Source organism: Nuphar pumila, chromosome 7, assembly GCF_984573655.1.
Source record: "Nuphar pumila chromosome 7, dmNupPumi1.hap1.1, whole genome shotgun sequence".
In the NCBI taxonomy this organism is placed as follows: domain Eukaryota; kingdom Viridiplantae; phylum Streptophyta; class Magnoliopsida; order Nymphaeales; family Nymphaeaceae; genus Nuphar; species Nuphar pumila.
This window is the reverse complement of record NC_143255.1, coordinates 12,032,882-12,049,513: the sequence shown is the minus strand read 5'-3', so window position 1 is coordinate 12,049,513 and position 16,632 is coordinate 12,032,882. Positions and strand designations below refer to the sequence as shown.

At 36.9% G+C, this 16,632-nt stretch overlaps 1 protein-coding gene across 1 annotated transcript; it reads left to right on the top strand.

Annotated features, from left to right (window-relative positions):
* The first annotated feature begins 13,905 nt into the window (after positions 1 to 13,905).
* LOC149831151 (uncharacterized) lies at positions 13,906 to 16,007 on the top strand. The gene is made up of 2 exons (XM_090011985.1): positions 13,906 to 14,220; positions 15,312 to 16,007. The coding sequence occupies exons 1-2, from the start codon at positions 14,026 to 14,028 to the stop codon at positions 15,834 to 15,836; spliced, it is 720 nt and encodes a 239-aa protein (XP_089868111.1). The 5' UTR covers positions 13,906 to 14,025; the 3' UTR covers positions 15,837 to 16,007.
* Positions 16,008 to 16,632: the final 625 nt, after the last annotated feature.

Below are 16,632 nucleotides of genomic sequence, written 5' to 3'. Positions count from 1 at the left end.
CTTACCATCACCACCACTACCACCACCCACCATTTCACTGCCACCACTCACCATGACCATCATCTGTCTCACCACCACCACCTACCACCCCCCTCTTGCTCTCTCATTTTTTCATATTTTCTTACTCTACTTTTATCTTGCTACACAAACAAGTGAAAACTTTTCATCTAGAAAAGTTATCATATCAAAACTTCTCATAGGCAACATTTTCTTTTCCTATGAGTTTTTCTTGCTTCTAAATGTGTTCTTATTAATGACTATACTAGGTATACTTGAATTTATTTCATTAGGCAAAAACTGGAAACATTTTTTTTTTAAGAATTCTATAATTTGATCAAAAATCAATTTTAAACCAATATACAAATCTTTCATTTGGATTCGAGAGGTGAATTTTTATCAAATGAATATAAGATTTTGCATCAAAGATCTTTTTCAAGAACCACATAACAAAAGGGTCTTAACAAAAGAAAACATAAACACATCATAGAGACTACCAGAACATTGCTTATTTCAAAAAATATTTTAATTTTTTTTTTAGATTGAATCCTTTCTCACTGTAGTATATTTGATAAATAGAATGTCATATTTTGCTTTGAAAACCATTTATCATTTAAAAAAAATAGAATTTGACTGGATTTTAAAAGGCTAAGGGACTTTGCTTGTAAGTGTATTGTGTTTTATCAAAGAAAAGATAAATTGTCTCCTAAAGCTATTGAATGTGTTTTTCTTGGTTATTAGGAAAATCAAAAGGGTTATAGGTTTATGATTAAAAAAATAAAAAGTCTATATTTTAAAAAATGTAACATTTCTTGAAAAAAAAATGGTTTTGAAAAAACTATAACTAATAAAGATAATGACTATTCTTTCTTATTTGATTTGTTGCCTAAAGAAGTGAATAAATCATCTAATATTGATGAAGTTTTTATAAATGTTGTTGATGATGATTACATCACTAATGAAGCAAGTAATGTTGATGGTGATTGTAATCATGATCGTGGTATATATTAATTCTCTTAACGTAGTTGGTACTAAAGACAACATTAACAAGACCAATGATATTTGAGAGCTTAAGGTCTATTCCCAGAGTAATTTTGAGGAACATCCATATGCACTAGATAATGAAAAATCAATATATAAATGTAACAAATCAACTCATAAATAATACAAACCTTAGGAGATGAGATCATATATTTAGTGTTCCTAATAGATTTGTGTCATATGAGTCTTTTTTTTCGAAATATAAAACTTGTCTATTAGTCATTCATTCCCTCTGTGAACCATCTACATACAAAAAAGCCAAAAACTACTCTCATTGGGTAAAAGCTATGCAAGTTGAATTGGATGTCTTTCATAGAGACAAAACATGAAAAATTGTGAACATTCTCTTAGGAAAGAAACTTACAAGATGTAGATGGGTATTTAAAGTTAAAACCAAAAAGTGATAGAACTTTATAAAGGTATAAAATTAGGCTAGTAGCCGAGGGGTATGCACAAGAATATAAAGTTGACTATGAAGAAGCATTTTCACATGTAGCTAGAATGACCAGTATTGGGACTCTTATAGTGGTAACCTCAATTAAGAAATGACATTTACCAATTAGATATAAAAAAATATTTTTCTTAATGAGGATCTCAATGAAGAAATGTACATGGATCCTCCACATGGATTTGACATTGAAAGGGGTAAGGTTATTGCCAATAATCAGTCTGTACGACATCAGATAGAAGAAGGATGAGGATGTCGAAGTCTTGTGCACTCACTATCATTCTAAATAACTTCAATCAACCATTAAAGGGTCTCTTAGCCACTCAAAAGTTTAAAATATTTGTTGATCTTATTGACACCACTAGTTGGATGGAGGCAAATCCAAAGAGGGGCAAGGGGTAAGCCCATAAAGTTTTATACTGCCAAGACAGTGATAGTAAGTACGGCAGGCAGAGCCAACGTGGCTAGGTCTCGGATCCTTGGAGTAGTTTCTCTATATAAATATAAAAAAAAAATCTAAAAAAGGGCATGTGGTCAAGATTGAAGGTAACAAGGATTCAGTATACAAAAAGGCAGATTTTAAAAACCAAGTTAGTATAGCGAACCCTAGAGGGTCCAGCAAAGGCAACAAGCTAGTACTTGCAATAGGGAGGCCAGAGTCAAGAGCAACCCAGTTCAAATTGGAACCCCAAGATCTGAAATTTACAAAGTTTAGGCAGTCCTTAACCAAGGCCCTAGAGTCACTTTTGCAAGCCGTCATTATCAAGCTTTCAAACAAGTCAAATCCACTCAATGAAGGGAAATGATCCTACTAAATTCTTCAAGTTCCATAGGATTGTGGAACATGATACAAAGCAATGCATCATCCTTAGACATATCATTCAAGACTACTTGAACAAGGGTGAGTTCAAACTCACCAAGGAAGAACCAACATAGAATGAAACCTTGACATTTATGCCAATTCTTTCCTAATTCGTCTTCAAGCAAACAATACAAAGGCTTTAAGGTTGTCAATAGATCCTGAGCACCAGGAACAATTTTCATCATCATATGGGCATTGGTGATTCCTCATGTCAATGTAAGACCTGAAGATCAAGAAAAGTTTAAGATTACTTTTAAGCAACCCACCATACCAGTTGTCAAGGTGGGCTACCAACCAGAGCCAAAGCAATCAAGCCAATCACAAGTCAATGTCATGTACTTGGACCAGTCTATAAGAAAAATCTTTAAGACTTCACAACCAACAGAGCCGGACGAGGCCAATGAGACTTGGGCCTTAGGGCCCCTGGGCCAAAAAAATTTTAAGGGCCCATTTTTAATAGGGATTCCATTTTTAATGGGGACCAAAAACAACAAAAAAAAATCTAGGGGCTCCAAAAAAATTGGAGGCGCTGCCCTCGAACTCTTACTATTAATAGGGGGCTCAAAAAATTTCGAGGCGCTGCCCCCAAACTCCTACTATTAATAAGGGGCTTATTTTTAGGGCCCCCATTTTTAATAGGGGCTCAAAAAATTTTGAGGCCATGCCCCAGAAGAACTCCTGCTATTAATAGGGGGGCCATTTTTTCCCTCGGCCTCAGGCCCCATAAAACACAGGTACGGCCATGACAACCAAGTCAAAGAAGTTAAAGACACTTTCACTCATAGCAATTCATTCAGACCATGCCTAAGCAAGGAGGTGGATCACATAACACGGTTAGGCAGTCTATCAACCCAACACCTTTAAAAGTATGGTGTTCCTCTCCATCCCCATCATATCGTACATAGTCTATACCCGCATAAACAAAAGTATTGGCAGCCCCAACCAGAGCAATTATGTCAAAGAAAAGACTATGACATCAAAAGTCATTTGTAAGAAGTCATTGCTCTTTATATTTATATTAGAGTTGATCAGGGTGTCAGCGAAACATCATCAAGAAATAGAAGGCATTTTGAACAAAGTTAGAGTTCCTCATTTAACTGAAACCAATTGTTTACTGAACAAGTCATGACTCAGATGCCAATCACCTTCCCAAAAAAGATTCTCCCAAGCCTTTATTTCCTCATACTAAGGACTTCCACATTATTGTCCAGGTCAAACAATTTTTTATTAGATGGACACTTAAACATTTGTCTATACACAGTTCTCAAGAAGCTTGATATCACTGGGTTTAAATTTGGAGACCATCGAATCCATATCAGCAGGTAAGATGAGAATGATACCATGACTTTAGTTACTATAATCTTGGATGTAGAAATCACTCCCATCTCCCACAAAACTCTATTTCATGTGGGGTATATCTCAGCATCTTACAACATGTTTATTGGGTTGGGTTAACCATAGATTCCTGCGGCCACTTACCATCAATGTGTTAAGATCCCATGAGAAAACTAAATTGTTGTCATCTTTGCTGATGATCCCACCGTCATTTTAGCTCATCACATGCTTCTCAGGTCAGATAAACAATGGAAAAGGGAGAAATGTTATCTTCAGTTGTGGTATCAACCTTCAGGACTCCATCCAAGGTGATAGTGGTGGACTCACGGGCCGAATCAATGACCCAGGCCTCAAAAACTACAGAATATATCCCATGTTTGCTAAGTTGGTAAAAGGATGGTCATTGATCTTAATGGGGTATAAATCCTTCAAGGGTCTGAGGCAGAATAACCATGAAGGGCAAAATCCTGTACAGGCCACCAAAACCACCTAAGATGAAAGATTGGGGTAAAGGGAAAAGGAAAAGAAAAGATAATCAACAAAGATACCCTTAGGCCACCTCCTAATTTATCCAGGGAGAGACCATTAGAATAGGGGTAGTGATAAACCCTGGTTTTGAAGAAGACATTGAGTCCAGATCACAAGATGAACAAGTCATCCTTGAACTTGCCCAAAGTAATTGAGCCATACCCTGAAGCAGCGGTCAAAATGTATGCCAACTGGCGAGAATATTCCAGGTAAGGGTGTCAATGGGTTGGGTTTGACCTGGACCCAACCCGAATACCATACCTTACAGGGTCAGGGTTTGTTGATAAACAAGAAGGTCCAAGGGTCCGATTAGTATATGTATCTGGGTATGGTTTGTGAAATTTCATACCAGACCTGGGCTCGACCCAAGTTCCGACTATGAGCCACAAATTTTCAATGTAAAAAAGATAAAATTATTATTTTATTGGGTCTGGTTCATGGAATCCTTATAGGATCCGGGCATGGTTTCTCTTATGGTGAGTCTTATCAGACCTGGGTCTGGACCTGGTACAATCGACGCAAATCAGGTCTGGGTTTGGTTACACTTGGGTCTGAACCAAACCCGGCCCACTGACACCCTTAATTCTAGGTAGTTACACTACAAGAAAATTGCCAATTAGCGACGGATTTTTTTTCGTCGCAAAGTTGCGACGGATTAACAAGAGAAACTAATCAGTCGCTAAGATTTATAATATTTACGAAACTAGCGATGAAAAAACTTTCGTTGCTACCTCCGTTGCTAGTTAGCGACGGCTTAGCGATGGAAGGTTTTCGTCGCAACACACACGTCAGTTAGCGACAGATTTGACGATAGACATTTTTCTGTCGCTACGTAGCGACGAAAATATTCCGTCGCTAACTGGTCATCTAAATTTATGATGGCATTGCGACAGAATTAGGCTGTTGCCAAATCCATCGCTAATTTTTCCGTAAATCCCTAATAAGAGCCATTTTTCCTCTTTCCTGTTTCGTTTCTCCCGCCCGCCCGACGCACTCCTCTGGCCTGCCGCCCTAATTAGAACATATATGAGCATGATAGAATTACATACACAATTTTTTGACTGCCTTAGAGCACATATGAGCATGGTAGAATCACATATACAGTTTTTTTGACTGCCTTAGAACACATATGAGCATGATATAATCACATATACAGTTTTTTGCCTGCCTTAGAACACATCTGAGCATGATAGAATCACATATAAAGTTTTTTGACTGCCTTCAAGCACATATGAGCATGATAGAATCACATATAAAGTTTTTTTGACTGCCTTAGAACACATATGAGCATGATATAATCACATATACAGTTTTTTGTCTACCTTAGAACACATATGAGCATGATATAATCACATATACAGTTTTTTGACTGCCTTAGAGCACATATGAGCATGATAGAATCACATATATAGTTTTTTTTGACTGCCTTAAGAACACATATGAGCATGATAGAATCACATATACAGTTTTTTTACTACCTTAGAACACATATGAGCATGATAGAATCACATATACAGTTTTTTTACTGCCTTAGAACACATATAAGGATAATAGAATCACATATAGAGTATAATTTATTTCAATATATTTTGTTTATCAATACTAACCTTTTTTTTCTTGTGTAGGTTGCTGACAATAATCAGCGTAGTGGAGCTGAAGGGACAGAGCATGACAATGAACAAGAGGATGCACAAAATCTTGGCGATGATTAGATTCATGTGTTGAATTTGTTCTACCTTCTTTTTGTTTAAAAAATGTACATGTTGAATTATAAATAATTAGAACTTGTGAATTTTACAGTGGATCGATTAATTGTTTTAGTTTCCTTTTATATGTATTTTTATATGTACTTTATTTTTTATTCATAGAAAATATAAATTGTATCTCAAGAATTTTTTTCTTGATATTTAATTTTTAAATATTTTTTTAATTTTTTTTCCTTGTTTGCGACGGATTAGCGACAGATATATCCATCGCTAATTACTATTAATGTTGAATGTAGCGATGGATTAGCGACGACTATAAATCCGTCGCAAAATCAAAGTCGTTGTATAGTAACGACGGCCATGCGACGGATGTTGGCATTCGTTATTCCGTCGCAACTTAGCGATGAAACTGGCGACAAATACATTATGTCGCTACTTAGCGATAAAATGGACGATAGATATATTCCGTCACGAATTAGCGTCGAAAAAATTGTGATAGAAGTTATCCGCCTCTAATCCGACGCTAATCTGTCACTAAGCTGTTTAACGTCAGATTAGCGACAAATTTAAGTCGTCGCTAATCCACAGGTTTCTTGTAGTGTTAGAGGCTCCCAATTGAAGATATTTGATTGAGGCAGAATACTATTTTTGGGGAGCCAAACTGAAGGACCAGTATCTAACTGCTCTTGTGAAAAGCAGTTGGGATATGGGACACCTTGTTCAAGTTAAGTCCGTGTAATGCTGCAATGAGTCCAATAGAAAACAATGACCATGATCTAAGTAACCACCTCCCAATCTCTGCCGAACTCAGGGATGGACCAGTCAGTATCTTTATTCCACGAAGACAACATCATAGCTTTCATTGCTACGATTGAAAATGGAGGGTTTTATGGCTATAACAATGGAGATTTCCACATTTTTTATTCAGATCTCGACTTCATCAGTTCTTAGATTATCCATTGCAACAGCAAGGACATCTGCAAAATAGGACTAAAACAGGCACTAGAAAGAATGAAGAACCCCAACAGCCCCAAGAAACAAGACAACTTTCACTAGACTACATTGCACCCTACCGACCCTCTGCCCAGATCATTGTCACCCCCACAAACCCCCTCCCACCATCAAATGATATAACACTCTTTATATCCAGTCAGTGCAGTCACCGACTCACCCATGCAAAGCCACACATCACATCATCAGATTTATTAAGGCCATACTATACCATAACATTTTGGCAACTATGACTGTCAAAGCAAAAATAAAACAGAGGATAATTGGGAAAAAACTCAAATTAAAAGAAGTTGCTCACTCAAACAAGAACAAAGATATGGGCTTGCACAATCAGAGATAAACAAACGATCCTCACTAAAGACAGAATGGTTATTTTTTTTCACTTTTTGCAAATCAGCCCGTCTTATTTGTTTTTTACAAAATGGTCCCCAGTAAGGGCAAAACTATCAATTTGCTTGCCCTTAACAGTTACTGTCAAGAAAACTAACTGCTGTTAACTTCAGGGACTAGTTTGCAAAGGTTGATGAAAAGGCAGGGACCAATTTGCAAAATGGCATAAGGCAGCGACTATTTTGCAAATCACCAATAAGGCAAGGGCCAATTTGCAAAAAAAAAAACCATTGTCTTAAAATGAAAAACCATAATTATATAAACAAATTGGATCCAATACTAATAAGATCTAATGCTTGAATACCAATGTTGAATTTAAAATTGGGCGTCTCACTCATGATAAATTGGATCCAATACGATTCAGATACCACCATCAAGAGTTGGTAGTCGGCAAATCCTCTGCCAGTTCCACTCTCGATGGCATCCACACCTTTTCTGACACCCTCTCAACCTACCATATTAACTTCCTGAGTTCCTTTTCCTTCACGTAAAAAAAAAAAACCCTTCTCTTCTGTTTCCTCCCTTTTCTACCTTCCTTTTCATTTGAGTGTTATATTTGCAAAAATGAGGCTTCATAATGGCCGATGCATGACCAGAGACCAGATTCAAAAGTTCTAGGAGGCTTTTTGTTTATTCCAGAAAGATGGAGACGGTAATTGCAATTTTGTCTCTTGGGTGTCTAAAATTTCTGTACTTTCTAATTCGTTTTTTGTCTCATTAGTTAAAGATGGTAACTGTTCAAAGTCATTTTTGTTCAATTTTGAAATTGTTGGATTTATCACCTTTAATATCATTTATCACAAAAAACGTGTTGTCTATAAATCTCTTTACCTTCTGCTTTTTTGATCATTAGCTTTTATGATTCTCAAGGTTTCTTTCTTTTTATTCTTTTGCGCTCGTTTGGTTTTTAAAGTATACATGTAGGAGAGGTCACCTGATCTTGTGAAGCGGTAACAATCTTGAGCTCTAAGCATAGTTGTATCTTGTAAACTGAATCACAAACAAAGATTTTATGCATCTTCCAAACTATCGAAGTGGGCTGATTGAAGTTCTAAAGATAGTGATCTTGCATCTAAGCTTGAGATCTCGATTTTCTTAAATTTTATTTTTGGTCACTGTCCAACAGTTTTGTGGTAAATTTTTTTTAAGTAACTATGATGAGATAATTTCAGAAAAGAAAATTTTAGATTACGTTCCCAGTTTTGTTTTCAAAAAATCTTAGCTAGTAAGAAATACAATAGTATAAGAAAGTGCTTTATTTTTTAATCAACTTAACTACTCAAAGCTTCTATTTCTTTTCCTGAAAAGCTTGATTCAAGCTCTTTATATTTCGTTTGTTTTTTGAGTTGTTCTGAATTTTGAAGAGAAAACCATGCTTTCCATTGTGTGTATTGTTCCAGATAAAAGTCTTAATTTTTTTTTACTGAAAGATAAAAGATTTTAAATACTTCAATGATTATGAATTGTTGGTATGTCTGTAATCTCATTGGATTCATTTTTATGCTGTCGGTGAAAAACTAATAATTGGCAAAAAACAGAATAATAAGAAAAGAAAAGAAAAACACTCAAGAGAACATTTTTAATGCCAGGAAATAGGTAACTAGAGAGGAAAGTGTGAAATATGAATGCCCCAAGGGGGTTTGGCATAATGAGGTGGGGGCCTTGTCTACTAGATGGGCAGAAGGTTTGATTATCATGGGTGTCGCTCCTATGCACAAACCAATGAGTAGCATAGGCCCTGGGAGCAGGGGTCCTAGCCTTGGAGTTTTACGTTGTCAGCATGATGACCGTAGGTATGGCAAGCTTAGCCAGTGCAACCAGATCTTCGAGAGCGGTTTCTTAGGGTTATAAATTAAAAAAAAAAAATAGATTTGCAAAATGCTAGCTAGATTTACGATGGTGCTCCTAATCAGGTAGGTGGGAAGTACCAAATCCACTGAATTTGTAGATTCCATAGTTCCTTCCCGGCCAATTACCTTGGACTGATTGTCTCCAAACAGGATCATATAGTTTGGGTAATGGGTGAGGAGTTCAATGACTCATTCTCGACGTTACTTTATTTTTTTAGAAGTTTTTAATACAATTTAACAATATTTCAATAAAAACATATTTTTATATTTTAAAATATCAAAAAAATAGTAAGTTTTTTTATTAAAGTTTTAAAAAATCCATGACTACATGTCCTATTTTTTCCAAAAAAAAAACATTGAACTCTCATGTCGAACTCAAGGTCGTACCCATATCTTTGTGGCATAGGTTGGAGCAAGCTACTTTGCTTGGTTCTTGAAACTTCAGTAAAAGTCATGTGAGGATTTAGTTGAACAGAGAGCGGAGACCTCATTCTAGCATCCTAGAGTCAAAATCTTGGGACTTTGGAACATGAAACCGTTGTACTATGACCTCGATGACTCCATGCTTGAACTTGCCATGGCTTGATCTTAGGGTTGCCAAAAGATCGGATTTGAGTCTAATATCCGACCAAATCCATTTGTTGATGTTGGCAGACAAAATAATATCCAATTAATATTCAGATTCAGATTCTATGTGCACTTTGACATTTAAATTTAAATCCAAATCTAAACCAAATTTATATCTGAGTACATAATATCTGTATAGTTGGATTCTGCTCGGGCAATTGCTTTACTCATCTTACTCCAAATTCAAATTAGGGATGTAAATGGTTGGGGTTCATGTGACCAATACATGATTCGACTAATCGAATGTTGGCTAAACAGATTCAAATTCAGATTTAGTTTGGAATGGTGAGAAGCGCATACCAAATTCAGTTTTTTTAGATGTAATCATATTTACATATCTGTTAAATATCTCTTTTATACTGCATTATGGTAGATTTGCATATGAAGAAAAATCGTTAATAGTCCATATCAAAGTTGCACGCAACTAAAAGTACTCATTATTTGATGCATCATAAGTGCGAACACCATCGACTCACAATGTCTTTAACTTTTCAATAAGAGGTTGCAAAAATACATCAATGTATTTCTCAAAAGATTGTAGTCTAAAAATAAGTGTTGACATCATCATGTAAGACTGCTTGATACATATCCATGGAGGCTAGTTGTATACAATGACAATGATTGGCCATATAATATAAGTGCTACTTAAAGTTTTATAGGGATTTATACTATCACTTGTCAATCTCAGTCTAACATTATAATTGTCAGCTGCAAATGATGGATGCGAAAGATCAATATATATATATATATATATATATATATATATATATATATATATATATATATATATATATATATATATATATATATGAGTCTTCAGGATACTTTAAACTGTCATCTTTGATGCGCCTTCATGTCATCTCATTTTTGAAGCAGTCTCTGTTAATATAAACAATCTCTGCAACCTCGAAATAAAAAAAAAAATACTGCAAAGTCTTCACAGGAACATTAGTAACTTCCTTATGATGTGGCACATCACCTTCACTCACTCTCTATCATGAAGTTTCACAGTGCACATATTTCTCCTTTTTTGTTTTTTTAATATAAAGTACAATTTCTGGGACATGCATGTATTTTTTTCATAACTCAATCCTAGTTTTTTGATGTTTTTTTTTGTCTTATAATAATCCTTAGGTATCAAAAGACTTATTACTTCATTTCGTGGGACATTTGAATCTAATTTCTGTCGTCCATAATGCCTACACATTTCTTCAGATATCTGCAATTTCAAAGAGTATTGCCTAACTGAATATCACATAAAAAATATTAAAGTACTATATATATAGTTATACATATATAGTTATGTATATATATATATATATTAAATTAATTAAAAATTCTTAATAATATAAGTGTATATATATATACATATATATATATATATTAAATTAATTACAAGCACATGGATTAAAATGCAAAGCCCCTAAATTGTAAGTCATATATGAGATTTAAAAACCCTAAAATCTAAAGCATACGTAAGAGAAAAAGTTAGATTTAGCATGTATTCACTAAAAAAATTATAAAATTAGCAATTAAAATACAAAACTCTTGAAATCTAAATGATACTTGAAAAAAAATAGATTTAAAATGCATTTACTAAATAAATTATAAAATGATCAATTAAAATGCAAAATTCTTAAAATCTAAATTATACTTGAAAAAAAACATATTTAGCATGCATTCACTAAATAAATTATAAAATTAGTAATTAAGATATAAAACCCCTAAATTTTGAATCATACTTAAAAAATTGAATTAAACATGCATTCATTAAATAAAAATTTAAATTAATAATTAAAATATAAAAACTCTTAAAATCTAAATCATACTTGAAAAAAATTAGATTTAGAATACATTCATTAAATAAATTATAAAATTATAAATTAAAATAAAAAAACTCTTAAAATCTAAATAAGATATAAGAAAAAAATTTAAATTTAGCATGAATTTACTAAATAAATTATATAATTAAGAATTAAAATCTAAATCATATATGAGAAAAAAATAAATTTAGCGTGTATTCACTAAATAAATTATATAATTAAGAATTAAAATATAAAACCCTTAAAGTTTAAATCATATATGAGCAAAAAAATAAATTTAGCATGCATTCACTAAATATATTATAAAATAGGAAATTAAAATGCACAAACCCAAAAAGAAAAAATTTACCTTGTTGATGGTGGCAGGCAGTAGAATAGAGCATCGACGATGGTGGTTGGTGAAGATAGAGGCACAGAAAGAGAAAGAGAACGAGAGAGGCGGTTGTTGGCCGATCAACACATCTTGAGGGAGAGAAAAGAAGGAAGAGAGACATTGGGGGGGGGGGTTGTTGGTCGGCCGGTGAAGACAGTGTGAGGGAGAGAGAGAAAGATAGAGAAATGGGAGGTTGTTGGACAGTGAACATAGAGTGAGGGAGAGAGAGAGACACCTACGGTTGTCAGTGAACGCACAATAGAGAGAGAGAGAGGCAATGGTGGTCGTCGGTGAACACAAAGTGAAGGGGAGAGAGTGAGAGATCACACAGAGAGAGGGGTAAAGTGATGGAAAGAGCAACGAAGAAAGGGTGGTGGCGATGGTTGTCGGTCGAGAGAGAGCAGGAGCGAGAGCAATAATGACAGAGAAAGAGAGAGTATGAGGGAGAGGGAGAGAGCAGGAGCAATTTATGGAACTGAAAGTTCTAAAATCACTGTTTTTTCAATCTCTTCTTTTTAATGGTGTGAATTGAAGTGCACCAAAAAAAAATTTATTTCTGACACAAGGTATTTTCGCACCAGTAAATGTTGTATTTTTGGCGCATTTCTTTTGTGTGCCAGGAATAATTAGTTATATTGGCTTGTTAGCTTTTGCACCATTATAACTTGTATTTTCTCTAGCGTTAAGCATTTTAGCGCCAAAAAATATGATCTTTTATTGCCGCGCCAGTAAATATATTATTTCTTGTAGTGCGTCTAGGATTGTGAAGACCCAAGAGAGACGGAAGCAGATCAGGTCATGATGAACATGAGCGTTTTTAATTTCTCGTGCTGACATCGTGGCCATCCGATTTGCATTTTGAAAAGCTCAAAAGTCAACAAAACCACGTGGCATTCATCCAAAATGCAAACAGACGGCCACGATGTCAGCATCAGCACAAACGCTCATGTTTGATTACACTTCACTAAGATGGATTCTGTGGGTTGGTGGATTGTCTATAAGTTCGCATAAGTGAGTAAAAAAGCGAGTGAGCTCATCAGAGAGAGATTCAAGATTACACCCGGTTCACCAACTTTTGCATACTCAATCTACCTCAAAAATCAATGTTTGATTCTGGCTCAAACCAAATTCTTGTTGTATGCTTAACACAAAAGTTATCCACCCTACACGGCCGCGACATTGGCCAGGGCCTGGCTCAGCCAACCGATAAGGGCCCGACCCTTATTGAGGCCTGGGCCCGACCCAGTTACAATCGGGCCCGGGTGTGTTACAATCGGGCCCGGGTGGGGCTCAAGCTCGGGTCAGGCACTTAAGCCTGACCCAATTAATGGGTCGGACTTGTTGGGCCTTATAAGTTTTGCACATGGGCCCTGCCTAAATAGGGCCCGATTATCTAATCGGGGCCCGGCTGCCTAGGCTCCATAGTGCAGCGCTGCCCGATGGACACCCTTACCCAGAACCATATGGTCGAACATTATTGGAGTATTACTCGGGCTCATATTTGCTTTTGGACTCGAATGAGAAAGGGACTTAAACCAAATCTGAGCCGGATTATCATAAAGATACGGTTTTGCTTGCTGACTCCAACTAAACTGACTCGGATTCAGTTGGACATGGATTTGTCCCCGTTTTTTGGCTCAAATGGAGCTTCATATGACGAGGAGCTATATCAACAGGTTCCGACCCAAACGCAGCTAGCTCCAGAGTCCAAACTCCGTCGAGTAATTTGCCGAGGACGAACGCGGAGCAAAGAGGACTACCGCGTACTAGGACCAAAATGGTCATTTCACAATGAGGGAGGCGAACTCGTCATTGTCGGCAACGATGAGGGCATTAAACGGGGCATTAATTGCAGCACCACCACTCTCTCTAACGGATTTCATTTAAAATCTCTTCCCTTTGTAATTATTGCTCGTTTCAGAGTTCAAACCCTTCTCTTCTCTCTCTCCCTCTCTCTGAACCCCAATAGCTGCGATTGATTTTCTCTCTCCTATTCCGTTAGCGGTTTGTGGAGGAAACGGAGGTCGGCCGGGGATGGCGGCGGAGGTGAGCTATGTTCTGCAGACGATGATGAGTAAGAACGGGAAGGAGGAGGCAGTCAAGGCGGCTGGTGGATCTCATCCTCTGGTCACCAGGGATCTGCTCGGGGGTTGTTCTCAGATCGTGTCCAAAGAATTGGATCTGGATTTGAAGGTGCCTTTTGGCTGGGAGAAGCGGCTCGATATGGAGGTATGTCCTCCCCTTTTTTTTCTCCTGTAATTCCTTTTCTTTTGGTTGTGGCTTTTTCGTCTCTGAGAGATAGAGAGGGGAAGCTCTTCATCGAATTCTATCAATTTTAAGAAAAAGAAGATTGGAATTTTATTTTTTATTTAGTTTTTTTTTGTTTCTGATAGCACAGTCAGTTTCCTTTTGTAAATATTTTATATGGTTTTACTGAATACTGATAGCGCAGTCAGTGAAAACGGGCAGCGAGTGATGTTAAGGATTTTCTTTTGTCCTTCTACGGAATTTAATAAAAAAATGATTTCTTGCATGTTATTTTATTCTTTTGTAATTTATAAATATTTCCCTAAATGCTTTTCTTTGTATCTGTATGTGTGGTTACTGTTTCAATGAATTCAGGGAAGAATTTTTTAATAGTTATTATTGCCGATACAAATTTCGCTTTTTCTGGGCAATTTCAGCAAAAAGTTTCTCCCTTGCACGCATTTACCCAAAAGAACAGGAAGTTCCCGGATTTCGAGAAATCCCTGATTCTCTGTGTTCCATTACGAAAATTCTGTGTTTCTGGAGAATTTCACAAAGAGCAAGCGCATTAATTCCCAGTGTTCCTCTTCCTGATAATCGAAGCTGCAAATCGCAACCTTTACAGAAGAATTTCCGTATTCTTTTTCTGTATTATACGAAGGGTCATCAGAGTACTTTCTGTGACTTATCTGTGTCGCTCCTCGTTTTGTTTTTATACCCAAAAAAGAAACAGCATTTTTACTAAATCGCAGAATTTGAAAATTTTCAAATTCCGAAAATCTCTATATCTTTCATGGAATTCTACACTTTTGATCTGTATTTCATTTCAAATTGAAGAAACCTGATTCCCTTCATGATCATCTAAAGCTAAATTCCTTGTTCCCGTGTCGCCCAATTCCCTTCCGAGTTCTTACATTATATATTTTTAAAAGAATTCCTTTTCATCGCATCTCAAAATTTTCATACTTTTTTCGGGATATCAGACTCCCTCTTTATGGGAAGAATAAATTACATAAAGAACGTACTTTTAATTCCTATGGTTCACAAATTCATGGTGTTCTTTTTCCTCGCAGTCTGGTGAAGTCTACCTTCAGAGGTGCGCGCCCCTCATCGTCGAGAGCAACAATAAGGTGCAGCAGGACCTCAACTTCCCCCCACCGATGCCCTCCTCCTCCTCGTCGAGGCCCGACGGCCCGGAGAACCTACCTGCGGGGACCCTGGACCTGACGCTCAACCTCCCCTCCTCCACCGCCTCCGCCCCCCGCAACCACAGTGTCTGCACCCTCGAGAAAGTCAGGTCGGCTTTGCAGCGGGTCGAGCGCAACCGAAAACGGCCGGAGGGCTCTCCCTCTCCGGCACCATCCCCTTCCTCCTCTGCCTCCTTGGAGAAATCCGGCGAGAAGAAGCCAGAGGAGGAGCCATCCTCCGGCGGGGCGATGTTCGCGGCGGGGTGTCCCAGCTGCCTACTGTACGTCCTCATCTCTGGCAGCAACCCAAAGTGCCCTCGCTGCGACGCCGTCGTGCCCTTGCCCTCATCCTCCCCTTCCTCCTCCGCTACCAAGAAGCCTCGCTTGGACCTCAACTCTTCTGCAATCTAAAGGACTAAACTCTCTCTCTCTCTCTAGCCAAACCCCCAAAAAAATGATAAAATATAGAAATTAATGAATTTTTGGATCTTGATTTTGTTTGGGGAAATTGATTCCATTGCGTTTGGTAATAAACATTTAGTTTGATGATAGTAAAATGGAAATATTTATACTTATTGTGTATATATTGTTGTTCGTAGTGCAATATCACTCCTTTTCTGTATCAGAAAATTTCTGGAATTTTTTAATTTATTTTTTAAAATTTTGGTTGAAGATGGGGGGTTGTGTGGGCTTTTTGTGGCTTTTCTAAGTTTGGAAACTGGTTGTGCTGAAAATGGCTAGATGTCCACCGTTTCCTGGCCGTTCATCCTTTCGATGGACGGCTTACAGGTAGGTTCTACTTCGTAGAGTCAAGGGGTAAGTTCATGACAGGCAAAGACAGGAGGGCTAGGTCTATGATCATAAACCCTGAGGGTGGTTTAATTCTCCATGTATTCTTATGTCTTTCAATTGATTGTATAGATAGATTGGGGTATTGATTACTCTAAAATCTACATGCTCATCTATGGCTACCACTTAGCCAGTGCGAGCATTCTACTTGTCTATTTCAATGAGGTCCTTTTCGATTTTGACTCGAAACTACTTGCTTTGGTTATAGTTGAGTCACACCTAACCTGTTCATGGAGCGTAATTGCATGGACCAACAACCTCAAACTTGTATAGTTCCATGTATAAAACCTCATGAATCAGACTCCCTGCAGAAAATTAGGGCGGGACCCACCAGCCCCATCATTCAATCTACCATCTT

Bases quoted from the DNA above. Each gene is read 5' to 3' on its own strand.
- LOC149831151 (XM_090011985.1), top strand. From the start codon at position 14,026: ATGGCGGCGGAGGTGAGCTATGTTCTGCAGACGATGATGAGTAAGAAC. The intron at 14,221-15,311 runs GTATGTCCTCCC...TTTTCCTCGCAG, and splicing joins AGAAGCGGCTCGATATGGAG to TCTGGTGAAGTCTACCTTCA.